Raw genomic sequence first — 17455 nt, 5'->3', positions numbered from 1 at the left:
TGCAGGAAGTTCTGCTCAGCCAAGTACTGGTAAGGAAATGGCTGGGTGCGAGGGAAAGCACTCATCTTAGAAGAAAATTCTGAAGAACTATAAAAGCTTTTCCTGGTCAAGATAGGTAAGGCAGAAAAATAAAACGAGTAACAATAGTTCTTTTGATGATATCAACAAGGCTAATGCAGCTTTAAGACCCATATAAGCAGTCAGGTATGTCCTCAACTTTTTCTCCTCTACTATAGCTGATGAACTGTAAACTCTCCCTCCCTAAAGACATTCCAGATTATGTCAAGTCACAAAAGGACTTTTGAATGTAAATTCTGGGATTCCTATAATTCCTTATACTTCTGTCATTAAGAGTGCCTGTTGTAGAGAGGAGGAAGGTGGAAAAAAATAAAGACTATCTGTTGTATTTTGCTAAGCTGTCAGCTAAATGGAGTTTCAGGTCTGTTTTAAACATGGCTTTTCTACCAAAACCTCTGCCAACATTTAGCTAAGACATCTGTTGGCCTCACATTGCAGTAGTCTTATTCTAACAAGGTGCTTTGAAGAGAAGAATCTGAAGACTGGGGTTTATTTCCACATTGTCATCAGCTTAGTATACTTGCTCTCCATGTGCCTTAGTCTCTTCACCTGCTAAAAACTCATTCTAATATTGTACTTAATTCACCAGTCCACGGCAAGAATTAAATATCAGTGCTCTGCCTTAAAAAGTAGCCTTCCCACCACAGGCACATGATAAACTATCCAGTTTTGATACCTACTAAGATAAAAGTCAAACTTTTTAGCTTAACCCTCAAGCCACTCTAACTTCCAGTTGTAAGATAAACAAGTACTAGCGATATAATGTACAACATGGTAAACATAATTAACACTGCTGTATGTTATATATGAAAGTTGTTATAAGAGAGTATATCTTATGAGTTCTGATCACAGAGAAAAATTTTCTTCTATTTCTTTAATTTTGTATTTTTGTATGAGATGATGGACATTCACTAAACTTACTGTGGTAATCATTTCATGATGCGTGTCAGTCAAATCATTATGCTGTACACATTCAACTTCTATAGTGCCATATGTCAATTATATCTCAATAAAACTAGAAGAAAAAAACCACTCAAGCCACTCTAAAAACTGGCTCTATGACTTGAGAACTCTAGAACAAACTCAACCCACTTAACCAAATTTCCTCTGGTTTTTCTATTTTGGTGTCTTCATACTTTGTCCTCTGCATAGAAGGCTATCTGTATCTCCAACTTCACCATCAAAATCCTACCCACTGTTCCAGACCTATTTCTACTTATTCCAAGGAATCTTACCTAATTGGCTCATAAGTCCTACGTTTCTATTATCTTTTGCATTCATACATGCCTCTCCCTGACTATACTTACTATCAGCTCTCAAAAGACAGTGACTGTGGATTTGGGGTTTTTTGGTTTGTTTTCTTTTTAATATTTGTGTCCTACTTAGTACCTAACAAAGCAGTTCATACAGTAAGCTCTCGATAAGTACTCAGTGACAAATTTTGAAAGACCAGTGTGTGAGATGCAGTACTGAGTCGTGGTAAAGCACATTCTGCAGGCAGGCTGCATAGGCAGACTACCTAAGTTTCAGCAAGAGCTCCACACTTACTAAACTGTACGACCTCAGCCACATTCCTTAGCCTCTCAAGGGCTTATTTCCCCCACCTGTAATAACAGTATCAACCTCGTAAAGCTGTCATAGCGACTAACTGAAGTAATACAAGTTTAAGTCTTAGAAGAGTCCCTGCCCAATAATAAATGCTCAGTAAATGGTGTACATTATTATCACTGGTATTAGCCAAAAGTACTAATAAAAAGTACACAGGGTGAAGGGGGAGGGATAAATTAGGAGTTTGGGATTAGCAGATACAAACTACTATATATAAAATTATAAACAAGGCCCTACTGTATAGCACAAGGAACTATATTCAGTATCTTGTAATAACCAATAATGAAAAAGAACATAAAAAAGAATATACATACACACATAACTGAATCAGTATACTGTACACCAGAAGCTAACACACCATACATAAGTCAACCACACTTCAATTAAAAAAAAATTTTAAAGAAATTACCATAAAGTTTTAAAAAAATGATAGTGATACAAATATAAAATTTTTAAAGTTAGCTTATAAGTTTCTTAATTAGAATAAAGTAGTATATACACCCTAATAAACATCAATGCAAATACAATCTGAAATTATTTTCTACAACACTCCAAAGAAAGAAGTCTTTCTATAAATGATCGTATCAGCCTCACCCAGACTCAAAAACAACTTCTATCCAAACTTTAGAATACTTAATTATAAATAGACAATTCCCAAAACTGCAAGCACACTAAACCAGCTGCTTCTATATCAGCGGCTCAACTACAAAAAAATGTACACTGTTTTCTTTTTTTGCTTTTCTTTTTTTTTTGCATTCTTTTTTATTAAAGTATTGTCAGTTACATTGTTTTATTTTTTAAAGCTGTTCACTTAGTGTAAACATCCTTTACAATTTGGAAAAGTTTTATATTAAAAGAGAAGAAAACATTATTCATTCAACTATAGTAATTCCCTTTCCCCTACTTTTCTTGTCAACATTTTTCTAGTTCTACTTTAAGAACAAATTTCCATTTCTACTTTATGTAAAAACTTTTATGATAAAGGTAGAGAATCTGCATCCCATAATCGCCCATATCTACTAGGAGAGATGGAAAACATTGAGCCAGAGTAAGTTTACAGACTTTGCAGACAAGATCAGAAGCACAATTTCATAACCATTACAGTTCCACTATTCTCCCCTCAATCCAGTTTCTCTACTTTGAATTGGTTGTAAACATCAAAATAGACAGAACAGCCTTTTCAGGGGGATTTGTTACTACTCAGCTAGACTTAAGAGTCAAATAAAGAAATAGTCTATATGTACTATGACACGCAGAAAATAACAGAAATAGTCAATATAGTCAATAATAGAAAATTAAGTAGTCAAATTCTATACCCAAGGTGGCTAATTGGTGAGAATATCTAAGGAAGGTCTGACTTTTGCATTTTTGGTTGCTTAAATGAAAAAAGAAAATTTATTACAAACAAAGTTTTCACACATTATGCAACATGAAAGAAGCCAAATTCTTCAGAGCTAACATACAATGAAAAGCAAGAAATTATTATTCAAAGAAACCTATTGGACAAAAAGATTATTTATGAAATCACATTTGTTTCTTACGACAAGCAAAACAAACTGAGGGGAGGGACACAAGCTACAGGATCAAAACTGTAGCACAGACAGACAAATGTGTGTTCCTGCTTAACACATATAAAAACATACCGCTGTTTTCTTCCTCTTTGTTGCCGGGGCTGTTCCTCTTGAGGATACTTAAAAATGTCCTGAAAAATGGGTTCATATTTCTTAAAAATTACAGCAGAAACAGTGAAGTTTCTCTCTAATCTCTCAGTACGTTCTCTGAAATGTGGGGGTAGATTTGCCATGTCTTCCCACTTCTTCATCTTGTTAAAAAATTCAATCAAGCTGATATTAAAAATAAAAAATTAGATTTTTTTTGTAATTAATGCAGAGGTTAAATATACAAATATAGATAATTAAGAGTAAATCAAAATCAACTCTTTAAATTATATTACTTTTAGACAATGATATAAAATCATAACTCATGCCTCTGACTAGCTTACTCTCACAGACTGGCTTATTTCTCTGATCTTCCAAACCTAATTTCCTAGTCTCTTTTTCTGAGATTACAGGAAGGTTTTTTAAAATTATAAAATATATAATAATACAAAAAAATAATTAACCAGAAAACATAACCAACATTCATGTACCAATTGTCAGATTTAACAAATACTAACCTATCAAATAAATGTTGCCTTGTTGGCTTCAGATTCTACAGAAATAGTCGAACTTCCCATTTGTACTCTCCCCCAATTCCATTTCCGACTCTTATTCCCCAAAGATAACCAACCTTCTAAAGTCAGTCTGAATCCTTCCCATTCATGTTTTTATACTTACTATATGGTTATATATGTACCCATAAAGAGTTATTAGTATCTTTTATATGTGTTTTTAAAATTTTATATAAATGATATCATATTATAACTGGCATTCTACAACTTGCTTTCTCATTCAATAATGTTTATGAGATTAATGTTCATATATGTAGATCTAATTCATTCATTTTAATTACTAAAAACATTCCTTCATATGAACTAACTTTTGTGCATTAATTCCCCAACCAATGGAAATTAAGGTGTCTAATTTTTCATTATAACAAAAAAATGCTGTAATGAACACATTCTTGTACATGTATATTACTGTTTCTTTGGGAACTATCACCAATAAGTAGAATTCCTGAGTCAGAGAATATGCATCTTCAACTTTACTAGATACTGCCAAATTTTCCACTTAAGTAACTATGCCAATTTACGCCCTCTCCAATGTATACCAGCAATACAGTGTTCCCATTTCCCTACATAATGACCAAACTGGGTACTCTCAGACTTCACGTTTCCCCAGTCTGATAATGAAATATTATCTTAATTTTACTTTGAATTTCCTTGATTACTAATGAGATTGAACATCTTTGCCTGCATCTATTAGCTATGTGAGTTTAGGCCTTCGTGAAATCATACTTTTTAGTAGCTGTCTGTCAATTACTTAACTACTGGTTAGTAGTTCTTTTTATAATTCTGGATATTGATCTTTTGTTACATTATAAATATCTTCTCCCAATCTGCTCTTTGTTTTTAATCCATTTAGTCCATTATGGCAGGAAAGTAAATAATCTGAATCCATAGGTAAAGATTTTTTTAAAAAATTGAGTTTTTGAAATGGAAATAAAACTGAAGACTGGGATATTACTTGCATTAAAATATTAGATAAGTTTAGTTTACTACAGTTTATAACAATGATTCCATAATTCGACCTTTGCTTCTAAAGTTCCTTGTCTGTCACTTAACTGGATTACTCTAACTCCATTTTTCATAATTATACTTTTACACCTTATTTAATTCCACCTCTGCAGGTTTACAGCCCAGGTGTTCAACTCTTTATGCACTGCCTCTTGTTCTTAGGCCTAAATATAACTCAAGATTGAGTTCAAGGTTAATAAACAGACTACAGCTAAAAGATTACATTTCTTGTTAACTATTTAAATAGTAAGTCATTTTTTTAAAAAGGTCCATAAATTTTGACAGTGGTATTTCCCCTGAAATGCCAAATATCCTTTTTCCACCAATCTTTAATAAGCCATGAGAAAATTAACCCTAAAGATACAAATAATAAATGTAATAATTCATTTACACAACAGATTGAAAAAGCAACTTCTGTGTCCTCTTTAAAATATTATTTGACCCTGTCTATAATTGATTATAATAGTGTTGCTTATCTCCCAAACAGGAAACTGAGTATTTATATGTTCTTTATGTAAGATACAAGTCCCATGCATGTAGTTCTAAGTTTAATATCATATTTTATTTACCTTTTCAATCTAGAGTATCCTATTTAGAATTCTCCCTATATTACACAATGACAAGTCATAATCTTTAATAGTAAACTCTTAATACAAGTGCTTAATACATTAAAAGCTAAATATTTTTCATCAAAGAAATAAAATATAATGGATACTAACTTAGATGTGGTAAAGTAAAACCATGACCTAGATCTAAATTTAGCACTCCATAGGTACAAATGCTCAGAAAATGACCAACAAAGAGGTTTCTTACTGTCACTGTGATTTATGAGCTTTCATATTAGTCACACTCTATTTCACAAACTCCAACATAGTTACCTCTGCTCTGAACATCTCAGGATTCTAGTTAAAGATACATAGTTTCCTTCAACTGTTCCTTTGCTTACAGTTGGCACAGATTTTCTGCAAGCCACATATAAGGCACATGCTAACCAATGAAGATCATTTCCCTGTAAAATAAAAGAAAATGGATTTTTAGGTAGTGAGCTATAGATATTTCAATATTAAAAATTCCTGTTTAAATTGAAAGTGTTATTTAAATGCTTGTGGGAAACTGTATTTTCAGCGATGGCTCTGTCCCATGTGCTCTTCTTACAATGTGACGATGGCATTCTTCCACTGAGAGGTAGGAGTTTGTGTTCTCTCACTTTGAACTGTCTCAACCAGCAGCACAGGTGAAAGTGATGTTATGTAACTTTCAAGATCATAAAAGGCAATACAGATTTAATGTCTCTCTTAGGACACAGACCTTGGAAGTCCCAGCAAGGGAGTAGATCACTTGGGTAAATTACTCAACAGTTGCAGAGGCTCAATTTTCTTATCTGAGGGCTGTGAGAGTTGAGTCACAAGTATAAAGCACAGAAAATACAAGAAATCAAAAGATAAAATTCTCTAACCAGTATTCTCTATTAAATATCATAGGAGCTTTATTTTCTATTGTACATGCCCATGAGGCTGACACCCCATATTATCTCACAGCATACCTAACCACTAGTTCCACAAGGGTGGAGACTTTAATGCTTTGTGCACTGCTCCATCCCAGCACCTACACCACAGTGTCTGACAAAGAACAGGCGATCAGAAGATATTTGGTAAATGAATAAATGCTCATTCATTTACTGGGTAAAGAATCTGAGATCAAAGACTTTAACAAGTTAAGTAATCAAACACGTATTTTCAAAAATAATTTACTAACCATTTGTTACATCACTTGCTTATACAATACTGGGCTTCATACCACTTAACCTCTGTGAGTTGAAATACCTCAGCTGTGTGGTGATAATGCTTGTTCTAATTTCAGGGTTATCCTGAGGGTAAAATAAGACCTTATTTGGAGGCAGTTATGCCCATCACCAAAAAAGAGTCCTTCTCAGCTGGGGCAGGTATAACTCAGTGGTAGAGCATGTGCTTAGCATGCACAAGGTCCTGGGTTCAATCCTTGGTACCTCCACTGAAAAATAAATAAATAAAACATAATTACCGCCCCCCTCCCCCCTCAAAAAAGTCCTCTTCGTCTGACCACAGGAACCACTGGGAAATAAACAGGAACATGGCCTATTCAGTCAGATCACCTAAGTATGTGAAAGAGCTTTGTAAACTCCAAAGCACTGTCTATACGAGTGATCTATGTGCCAGAAACCACACATCACCTTATTTAACCATTCCGAACAGCTCTGTAAGATAGGTAAAAATATCTCAAATTTACATATCACCAAATTGAGTTTGGAGTGGTTACGTAAATTGCTCGAAGTCATCAAGATCGGTCAGGTTCTAAAGCCACTATAATACTAGTATTTTCCCCCTATAGAGGTAACAATGGGGAGAAAGAAAAGGGATTAAAATTCTATTAATACCAGAATAAAAAAAATTATCTTAATGAGTGACATATAGGCAAAAACATCCTACTGTAGTTAAATAACACTTCTGTTAGGCCTTAAAACATCCCGAGCCTATTCGCTCCACTCTCCACAAACTCTAAAAACAACTTAAGAAAATCATACGGCCTCCTGTTTAAATACCACACGCACAGCAGTCAAACAGCGGATAAACAATCCAGACTTCCGTGTCACTTCCCATTGGCCCATAAGGGGGAGGTGCCTACAGAGTTGAGCCTCACTGGCTAGAATGGCCATTTTTCTCATCTGGAAGCCCCGTCCGAAGAAAGGGACAAAAACATGCCTAGATCACAGCGACTGTAAGAGTCCTGCGCATCGTCTGGGGTGACCAATAGGTCCTCAAAGGTTGTCGCAGTCCTGACTCCCTAGTAAGAAATGCATGTCTATATCCAGGTAGGCAGAAAGCCCGTTTCATTTGCTCTGGGGGAAGATTCGTCTTTGTTTACACAAACACACACACAGCCCGAAACCTAACAACGCATTTACTCAAATGGATGCAATGCCTGGACAAAGGCAATTTGGAACTGAAGGAGAAGCCTGGAAACGGAGGCGCTAAAGTCGTGTTAATTTCCGTGCGAACACAGGCAAGTCCTCTCACTCGCTGGGTACGGTCTTGACAACTGCACCTGTTCATTCTGCCAACAAGGCGGTTGTATTTTTGTAATCAGACCCCAGCCCAACCTCAGCCTCGCGGTGCTACTCTAGGGCAAGAGCTAGTCCCTCTTCGGAACCCAAGAGGGAAGAGCAGAGAGATCGAGTTCACTTTCAGGGTCGCTGGCTTTTCAAAAGCCAGGTTTCTGGGACGAAGCTGCGCAGAGAGCATTCCCTCTGCACTCCAGGCTGGGGACCCAGAGAGCCAGGGCCGCCCGAGGGGTGCCCGCGGGACGCCGGGCGGGGGTTAGAAGGGGCCCCACTCCCGGCGGCAGGGCGCGACCACTAGGCCCCAACAGCCGCTCGTCTCCTCCCCCGGGCGCACCTCCAGCGTGTAGCTCTCGCTCATGCTCCGGTAGCTGTCCCAGGCCTCGGCCCGCGCCGCCTCGTCCATGTTCAGGCGGCTGCACAGCTCGTCGAACCGCTGCTGGGTTTGCGGGGCCGGCGACCGGGCCGGCTGCGCGGCATCCTCCGCCTCGCCGTCGTCTTCCTCCTCCTCGTCCGAGGCCGCCGCCGCCGCCGGAGGGGGAGGCGGGGGCGGCGGCGACTGGTCGCCTCCCGACGGCATAGCACGCACCTGGCCGGCGGGTCCTCAGGTGAGGTGAGGGCCCGGGCCCGCAGCCATTCAAACCGCGAAGCGCCCGCCGGTCGGCCGCCCGCACGGCGACTGCGCCGTCGCCAACGGCGCTGGCCCTCCCGTCGGCACCCGTAGTTCCCAGCACGGCCTGCTGGGAAATGTAGTCCAGACCGGAGGCCCACGGGGGTCAAACAGTATATTAAAAAATCAGCTTTTTTTGTAGTCTTCCTCGGGCTGAAATAAAGGCGACTTCTCTACGTTTCTAATACCTCCTCATCGGGACACCATTAGGCAGGGCTGTGCTGAAGAGAGAACAAACCGGAGACATTGACTTCTGAAGGTTTAGTGTACAAGGTGTCCCCCAAAATAATACTCATCACTTGCGTGTTCTTATCTAAAAAATGAAGATACTAATAAGGGCGTGAATTTGCCTAAATTTCGGCGCCGCTCCTCATTTCTAGTTCTTCCTTATGCTTTAATTTTATATGACACCTTCAAATAATTATTAGATTTTTTTTAAGTAGGAATTTTACCCCATAGGGCGAATGAAGTTCACTATAAGTGACATATTTGTACTATTCTCAGTCCTGCAATTGGCTTAACTTTATTCCTTTATTTTTATTTTGCTTTCTCTTTTCATGTCTATATGAATCACTTTATTTCCAATCCTCTTTGATTTATAAGTGGTTATGGTATAAAACATTTTCATGTGCGAGGTGCCATAAGGCATTGCTCTTTTTTTTTTTTTTTTTGCCGCGGAATCACTTTGCTTTGTCTTCACTGACATTAGAATCCAGCCACTCTACTGTGAGGAAGCTCAGGTGTCTTAGAAATGCCTATTGTCAAAGATAAACAAAGCCGGGTGTCAGTTAAAGGGATGAAAACAGATTTTATTGTCACTACCGACAGTAGGGGAAAGAGCTGAGCTCTGTTCTGATTTTTGCAGAGGTAATTGGAAATTTAAAGGGAGAATGAAAGAGTAGGGATGGGAGAGAGCAGAGCTCCAGCAAAGAATTAGGAGAGGTTGATGAGTGTAAATGTGATTAGGCCAGCTGTGCCTGCTGGCTGGCAATTTGTTGAAGTTAGGATTCTATTCTCCCGCAGAGACTGGGAAACAGAGACCCATTCCTTCCTGATGATTAAAGTGCAAAGGAAGGGCTTTCAGGTCATTGGTAATGATACTCCAGATTTGTAGGAGATACAGTCGGCCCTCAGTATAAGCAAGTTGCCCTCACTATACGCAGATTGCGTATCCGCAGATTCAACCAACTGTGAATCCAAAAAAAAAAAAAAATCCAAAAAGTTGGCTAGAACAAACTGTAAATTCTGGCAGCACTGAGCTTTCTCGGGCAGGCATTTTAATGGGGGGCTGGAGTCATCACAGGGCAAAGGCTTATGCTACTAGAAGCCATGCTAGAGTTTGAGCATCTCTTAGGACAGGGCTTTGGATGAGAGTTCTCCCATTCTCACTATGCACGTAGGACATGCGGCCTCTGGCCCGCAGCCCCAGACATGTTGAATGAGCCAATTTAGAAGCAGATTCTCCAGCCTCCAGTCAAGCTGTCCCAACTAACGCTGTGTGGAGCAGAGATGAATCTTCCATTGGTCCTTGCCCATCTGCAGATCTGTGAGCAGAAATGATTATTACTGTTTCAAGTCATGAAGTTGTAGGATGGCTTGTTATGCAGCAATACATAATCAAACACATATTAAGTATAAAACATGTACCTATCAATTATCATGAAAGAAAAAAATTACTTAATAATTGAATTTTTTCTTGGTAATTTTTTATGCCTCCACTAGTCAGTCTCAGCAGTAGATTAATTTTTTTAACCTTGAAAAGCTAAAATTACATAATAGTTAACGTTAGCATTCCTTCAAAAAAGAACCACTTTTGATAAAGGAGATGAACTGACTTGGACATAGCTTTTGAGCAAATTATTAAGAATAGACTTGAAATTAGATTTCTAGACTATGCTTACCAAACATTTATTTTCCTATCTCCTTCTCCTCCTAGAATGTAAGACTATAAATAGCAGTCATCTAAAAGTAAATTTTACCTTTACATTATTTCTATGACCCTAAAATATATGACTTTACTGTGAAACTTCACATAAACATTTCATATGATAAAACACAGTGGTCTTCAAACTTTTTGGTCATGTCCACCAAGAATAATTAGCTTCTAGCATATTTTAAAGTTGGCAACTAAAAGTTTTCATTAAAAGTTTGATCAGGAGCAAAGGATGCAAAGGAGCAAAATATCCATCATGTAACTATAAACTTCAAAAAATAAAACTGTTACTCAACTTGAAATACAGCCAACGGACCCTAAATAGCATAGCAAATACTCACTATCATCCATTTAAAACATACATGAATGGGGAGTCAGGGGTATAGCACATGCTTGGTGTGCACAAGGTCCTGGGTTCAATCCCCAGTGCCTCTGTTAAGGGAATAAATAAATAAATAAATACCAAACAAAGAATTTGAACGGACATTTCTCCAAAGAAGTAATACAAATGCCCAATAACAAGCACATGAAAAGATACTCAACATTAAAAATTAAAATTCTCTTTAACAATCAGAAATTTTACATCATTCCTTTTTCTGCTATCCCAACAAAATTTTATCCTAATGTATTTTGTGCTTGGAAGTCCCTTATTAATCTCTTTAATAGTTTTTCCTTTCAGCAAAAATCAACATACAAATGAATTTTTTCAAGTATTCCTCTATTTATTCTTTTAGGTCAGATTCATGGAGGTATAATTTGCATGCAGTAAAATTCACTCTTTTAAATGTACAGTTCTATGATTTTTGACAAATACATACAGTCATGTCCACCACAACCAAGATACAGAACATTTCCATCACCCTAAATGTTTCCTATGTCCCTTTGTGGTAAACTCCTCCTCATATAGCCTCTGGCAACCACTGATCAGTTTTCTGTCTCCGTAACTTTGCCTGTTTCCAAAACGTCATATAAATATATGCATACAATACATAGCCTTTGAGTCTGACTTCTTTCAACTTAGCATAATACTCTACAGATTCATCCAAGTTGTTGTATGTGTCAGTAGTGCAGTCTTTTTTATTAGTAAGTAGTACTCCATTGTGCAAATGTTTATTCATTGTGCCAATGTTTATTTATCCATTCACCAGTTAAAGACATCTTGGTTGTTTCCAGTTTTTGGTGATTATGAGAAGAGCTACCATAACATTTACCTATATGTTTCTGTATGACACATGTTACTGTTACTCTTGGGTAAACATCTAGCAGTGAGTTATGGACTGAATGTTTGTGTCACCCCCACCCACACCCCCCACCCTCACCCAGCAAGTTCATATATTGAGGTCCTAACCCCCAATGATTGTATTTGGAGATAGGACTTTTATTAGGTAATTATGATTAAATGAGATCATAAGTGTGGGACCTTAATCCAATAGGAATGGTGGCCTTATTAAGAAGGCCACACTTGTGCACCAAGGAAGGGCCATGTGGGCACACAGTGAGAAGGTGCCCAGGTACCTGTAAAATTTTCTGATACTAACTACTATCTATAAAATAGATAAACAACAAGGTCCTGCTGTATAGCACAGGGAACTATATTTGATATCTTGTAATAGCCTGTAATGAAAAAGAATATGTCATTTAAAAATTCCCTTTACTACAATTTAGTGGAATTTGTGAGAATGTAAACGTATGCATGTTTGTTCAGTACACCAATAATCTAGAAAATGGGGTGATCAGAGTGTACTCTTTGTCAGGAAAGCATCATGAAAATGGGGATACAGAACTAACAGGATTTGGAGGGGTGAAAGAGGAGGGTCCAGAATGACAAAGGTGTTAGGTCTGAGCAACTAAAAGTATGGAGGGAAATAATGAGAGTCTGGCTTTGGACATGCTAAATTTGAGGTGTCTTTTGGACATCCAAGTGGAGAAGTCATGTAGCCAATTAGAAACACTAATTTAGAGTTTAGGTGGAGGTCAGGGATGAGACATAAATTTCAGAGTCTCATCATATAGATGGATCTAACATCAAAAACTGAATGAAGCCTTGGAAGTGAATGCACAGAAGAGGAAAAGAGGTCCCAGAATCCTTGCTTTTTCTCTTGGTCCCCAGGGACTGCCCTTAGCAGCATGAGCTGCTAGCTAATCTGAGCCTCATGGATCAGCAAAAGGGGTAGGTGGAGGGGGCAGAGGTTTCCCCATCTGGAATTCCACAGCTCCAGTAGCAGGACAAGATGGCATTTATTAAGGTTAAAAATAAATTTATTAAGGTTAAAAGATTTTACATTGTGTTTGTACATTTTACTTGCTGTCAGTTTTTAAAAACAGCTTTATATAGATATAATCCACATACCAAAAATTCACCCATTTAAAGTATACAATTCAGTGGGTTTTTTTTTTTTAGCGTATTCACAGTTATGCAACAAGCCAAAATCCACTTAGAACATTTTCATCATTAGCTGTCCAATGTCCTTAGCCCTAGGCAATTACTAATTTACTTTCTATATAGATTTGCCCATTCAACATTTCATGTAATTAGAGTCATACAGTATGTGATCTTTGTGACTAGTTCCTTTCACTTAACATAATGTTTTCAGGGTTTATCCATGTTGCAGCATTTATCAGTCTTCATGCTTTTTACTGCTGAATAATATTCTGTTATATGGGTATATTGCATTTTATTTATCCATTCATCAGTTGATGGACATATGGGCTGTTTATATTTTAGGGCTATTGTGAATAACACTAATATGAATATTTGTTTCCAAGTTTTTGTGTGTTTTCATTTCTTTGGGTATATAACTAGGAATAGAATTGCTGAGTCATAAGGCAATACCACAAGGAATTGCAAAACAGCGTTCCAAGTGGCTGCACCCTCCGGCAATGAAGGACAGTTCTAATTTCTCCACATTTTTGCTAACACTTTATTGTCTGTCTTTTTGATTCTGGCCATTCTGAGGAGTATGATGTATTATCTCTTTGGTTTTGATCTGTATTTATTTGATGGCTGATAATATTGAGCATCTTTTCATATGCTTATTGGCCATTTGTATATATTCTTTGGAGAAATGTTTTTTCAAAACTTATGCCCATTTCACAAATGGGTTTTTGTCTCTATCATTGAGTTGTAAGAGTTCTTTACGTATTCTGATAGAATTTCTTTATCAGATACATGATTTGCAAATATTTTCCCAGTTCTGTGGTTTTTCTTTTCACTTTCTTGACGGTATCCTTTGAAGAACTAAAGACTTTAATTTTGATGAAGTCCAAATTATTTATTTTTTTGTTGCTGGTGCTTTTGGTGTTGTGTCTGAACACTTTTTGCCTAAATTAAGTTCACAAAGATTTATTCCTATGTTTTCTTCTAAGAGTTTTATACTTTTATCTTTTACATTTAGATCTACATTCTATTCTGAGTTAGTTTTTATGTATGGAATAGGGAGAGGATACAACTTTATTCTTTTGTATATGTATATTCAGTTGTTCTGAATATCCTTTCCTGACTGAATTATCTTGGTACACTTTTCAAAAGTTTACTGATCATAAGTTTAAAAACGGGTTTATTTCTCTTTTTTTTAATTGAAGCATAATCGATTTACAATGTTTTATCAGTAAGGATTTATTTCTGAACTCTCACTTCTGTTTCATTGATCCATATGTCTATTCTAATTCCTGTACCACACTCTTAATTATTGTAGCTCTTTGGTAAGTTTTGAAATCAGGAAATACGGGTCCTCTTAGTTCTTCTTTTTAAAAATTGTTTTAGCTATGCTGGGTACTTGCATTTCTATATGAACTTTAGGATTCAACTGAAGATTTCTGCAAAGCAGCCAGCTGAGACTTTGATAGGGACTGTATCAAATCTGTATTTGGGAAATCTTGCCATTTATTTAGGTCTTTAATTTCTTTCAACAATGTTTTGTAGTTTTCAGTGTATTTTTTTTTTTTTTACAATTTTGTATGTTTTGTACTTTTTGTTAAATTTATTCCTAAGTATTTTATTGCATATGATGCTGCCATGAATGGAATTCTTTTCTTAACTTCAATTACTCATTGTTCTTGCTTGTTTATAGAAATACAGTTGATTTTTCTATATTGATCTTGTATCCTGCAACCTTGATGAACCTGTTTATTGATTCTAATAGATCTTTTTAATTTAATTTTGTTTGTTTCATGGAGTCCTTAGGATTTTCTTTATATAACATTATGTCACCTGAAAATAGAGATAGTTTTATTTCTAGCTAGATGCTTTTGTTGTTGTTGTTGTTTTTCTTGTCTCATTTCTCTGGATAGAATTTGCAGAACAATGTTGAATAAATGTAACAGCGGACACATTTGTCTTCCCTGAGGAGAAAATATTCACTCTTCAACCATTATGTATGATGTTAGCTGTTGGTTTTTCATAGATGACCTTTACCAAGCTGAGGTAATTGTGTTTTATCTCTACCTTTTAAAAACAAACAAGAAATGGTGTTGGATTTTGTAAAGTGTCTTTTCTGCATCTATTGAAATACCCATGTTTCCCCCCCTTTTTTCCACTAATAGTACATTGATTATTTCTTGTATGTTGAACCAATCTTGCATTCCTGAGATAAAACCAACCTGTCATGGTGTATAATACTTCTCACATGCTGCTGGATTCAGTTTGTTAGCAATTTGTTGAGAAGTTTAGCATTTGTATTTATAAGGGATATTGGTTGGTGATTTTCTTACAATGTCTTTATCTAGTTTTGGTATTAGGAGAATACTGGCCTCAACAAACAAGTTGAAAAATGTTTCCTTTTTCATTTTTGGAAAAGCATGCGATGAATAGGTGTTCCCCACCTCAATGAAGGCACCTAGTCTAGGGATTATATTATATATAGTTTTTTTAAATTAGTAATTCAATCTCTTTATTATGCTCTTTATTTTAATGTAGTTTCTATTTCTTCTTGACTCAGTTTCACTAATTTGTGTTTTTCTTGAAATTCACCCATTTCATCTAGGTTATCTAAGTTACTGACATACAGTTATTCATAACATTCTCTTAATGCTCCAATTTTATTTCTTTACCTCTCGCCTTGGGTTTAGTCTGATCTTTTCCTAGTTTCTTAAACTGGAAAGTTAGGTTGATTTATGATTTTTTTGTCCCTTTATTTTGACATTTACAGCTATAAATTTCCCTCTGTGTACTCTTTGACTGTCTCTCATATGTTTTGGTATATTATGTGTTTGTTCATTCATCTAAAAATATTTTCTAATTTCCTTTGAGATTTCTTCTTTGACTCATTGGTTATTTAAAAATATGTTGTTTAATTTCCACATATCTCTGAATCCAAGCTTTGTTACTGATTTCTAATTTCATTCCATTATGGTTGGAGAATATACTTTGTATGATTCAATCTTTAAATTTGAGACTTGTTTTATTACCTGCCAAGTGGGCTACCTGGAGAATGGTCCTTGTGTGCTTTAAGAATGTGTATTCTAAAGAAAATAAAGACACAATCTCTTTTAAAATTACATCCAAAACAATAAAATACTTAGGAATAAATCTGACCAAGGAGGTGAAAGACTTATACATGGAGAACTACAAAACATTGATTAAGGAAATTAAAGAGGACTTAAAGAAGTGGAAAGATATCCCATGTTATTGGATTGGAAGAATCAGTATTGTTAAAATGGTCATACTGCCCAAGGCAATTTACAGATTTAATGCCATCCCTATCAAATTACCCAGGACATTTTTTTTTAACAGAACTAGAACAAACAATCCTAAAATTTATATGGAATCACAAAAGACCTAGAATTGCCAAAGCCATATGGAAGAAAAAGAATGAAGCTGGAGGAATAGCCTTCCCAGACTTCAGACAATACTACAGAGCTTCAGTAATCAAAACAGCAAGGTGTTGGCATAAAAACAGAAATATGGATCAATGGAACAGACTAGAGAGCCCAGAAGTAAATCCACAGACCTCTGGTCAATTAATCTTCAACAAAGGAGGCAAAAATATACAATGGAGAAAAGACAGTCTCTTCAGCAAGTGGTGTTGGGAAAACTGGATAGCAGCATGTAAATCAATGAAGTTAGAACTCTCCCTCACTCCATACAGAAAAATAAACTCAAAATGGCTTAAAGACTTAAACATAAGACAAGACATGATAAATCTCCTAGAAGAAAACATAGGTAAAGCATTCTCTGACGTAAATCTTAGCAATGCTCTCCTAGGGCAGTCTACCCAGGCAATGGAAATAAGAGCAAAAATAAACAAATGGGACCTAGTTAAACTTATAAGCTTTTGCATAGCAAAGGAAACCATAAGCAAAACAAAACGACAACCTACGGAATGGGAGAAAATATTTACAAATGATAAGACTGACAAAGGCTTAATTTCCAGAATATATAAACAGCTCACACAACTTAATAACAACAGAAAAAAAAAAAAACCCAAAAACAACCAATTCAATCAAAAAATGGACAGAGGACCTAAACAAGCAGTTCTCCAGTGAAGAAATACAAATGGCCAATAGGCACATAAAAAAATGCTCATATCACTAATTATCAGAGAAATGCAAATCAAAACTACAATGAGGTATCACCTCACACCAGCCAGAATGGCCATCATTCAAAAGTCCATTAACGATAAATGCTGGAGAGAGTGTGGAGAAAAGGGAACCCTTCTACACTGCTGGTGGGAATGTAGTTTGGTGCAGCCATTATGGAAAACAGCATGGAGATTCTTCAAAAAACTAAAAATAGACTTACAATATGATCCAGCAATCCCACTTTTGGGTATATATCCAGAGGGAACTCTAATTTGAAAAGATACATGCACCCCAATGTTCATAACAGCACTATATATG

At 36.4% G+C, this 17455-nt stretch overlaps 1 protein-coding gene across 2 annotated transcripts in view; it reads right to left on the bottom strand.

Annotated features, from left to right (window-relative positions):
* RBL2 (RB transcriptional corepressor like 2) overlaps positions 1 to 8697 on the bottom strand; it is a 51125-nt gene extending 42428 nt beyond the window's left edge. For both annotated transcript variants that reach the window (XM_072967374.1, XM_015242270.3), the window contains exons 1-3: positions 8353 to 8697; positions 5800 to 5930; positions 3330 to 3530 (exon numbers count right to left, since the gene is read on the bottom strand). In XM_072967374.1, coding sequence (XP_072823475.1) covers positions 3330 to 3530; positions 5800 to 5930; positions 8353 to 8595 — 575 coding nt within the window. In that variant the 5' untranslated portion in view covers positions 8596 to 8697. The remainder of the gene's footprint in view (positions 1 to 3329; positions 3531 to 5799; positions 5931 to 8352) is intronic.
* Between the last annotated feature and the right edge of the window lie 8758 nt (positions 8698 to 17455).

The sequence above is a fragment of the Vicugna pacos genome, chromosome 9, assembly GCF_048564905.1.
Source record: "Vicugna pacos chromosome 9, VicPac4, whole genome shotgun sequence".
Classification (NCBI taxonomy): Eukaryota; Metazoa; Chordata; class Mammalia; order Artiodactyla; family Camelidae; genus Vicugna; species Vicugna pacos.
The sequence above is the reverse complement of the archived record's forward strand: the minus strand, read 5'-3'. Positions and strand labels throughout refer to the sequence as shown.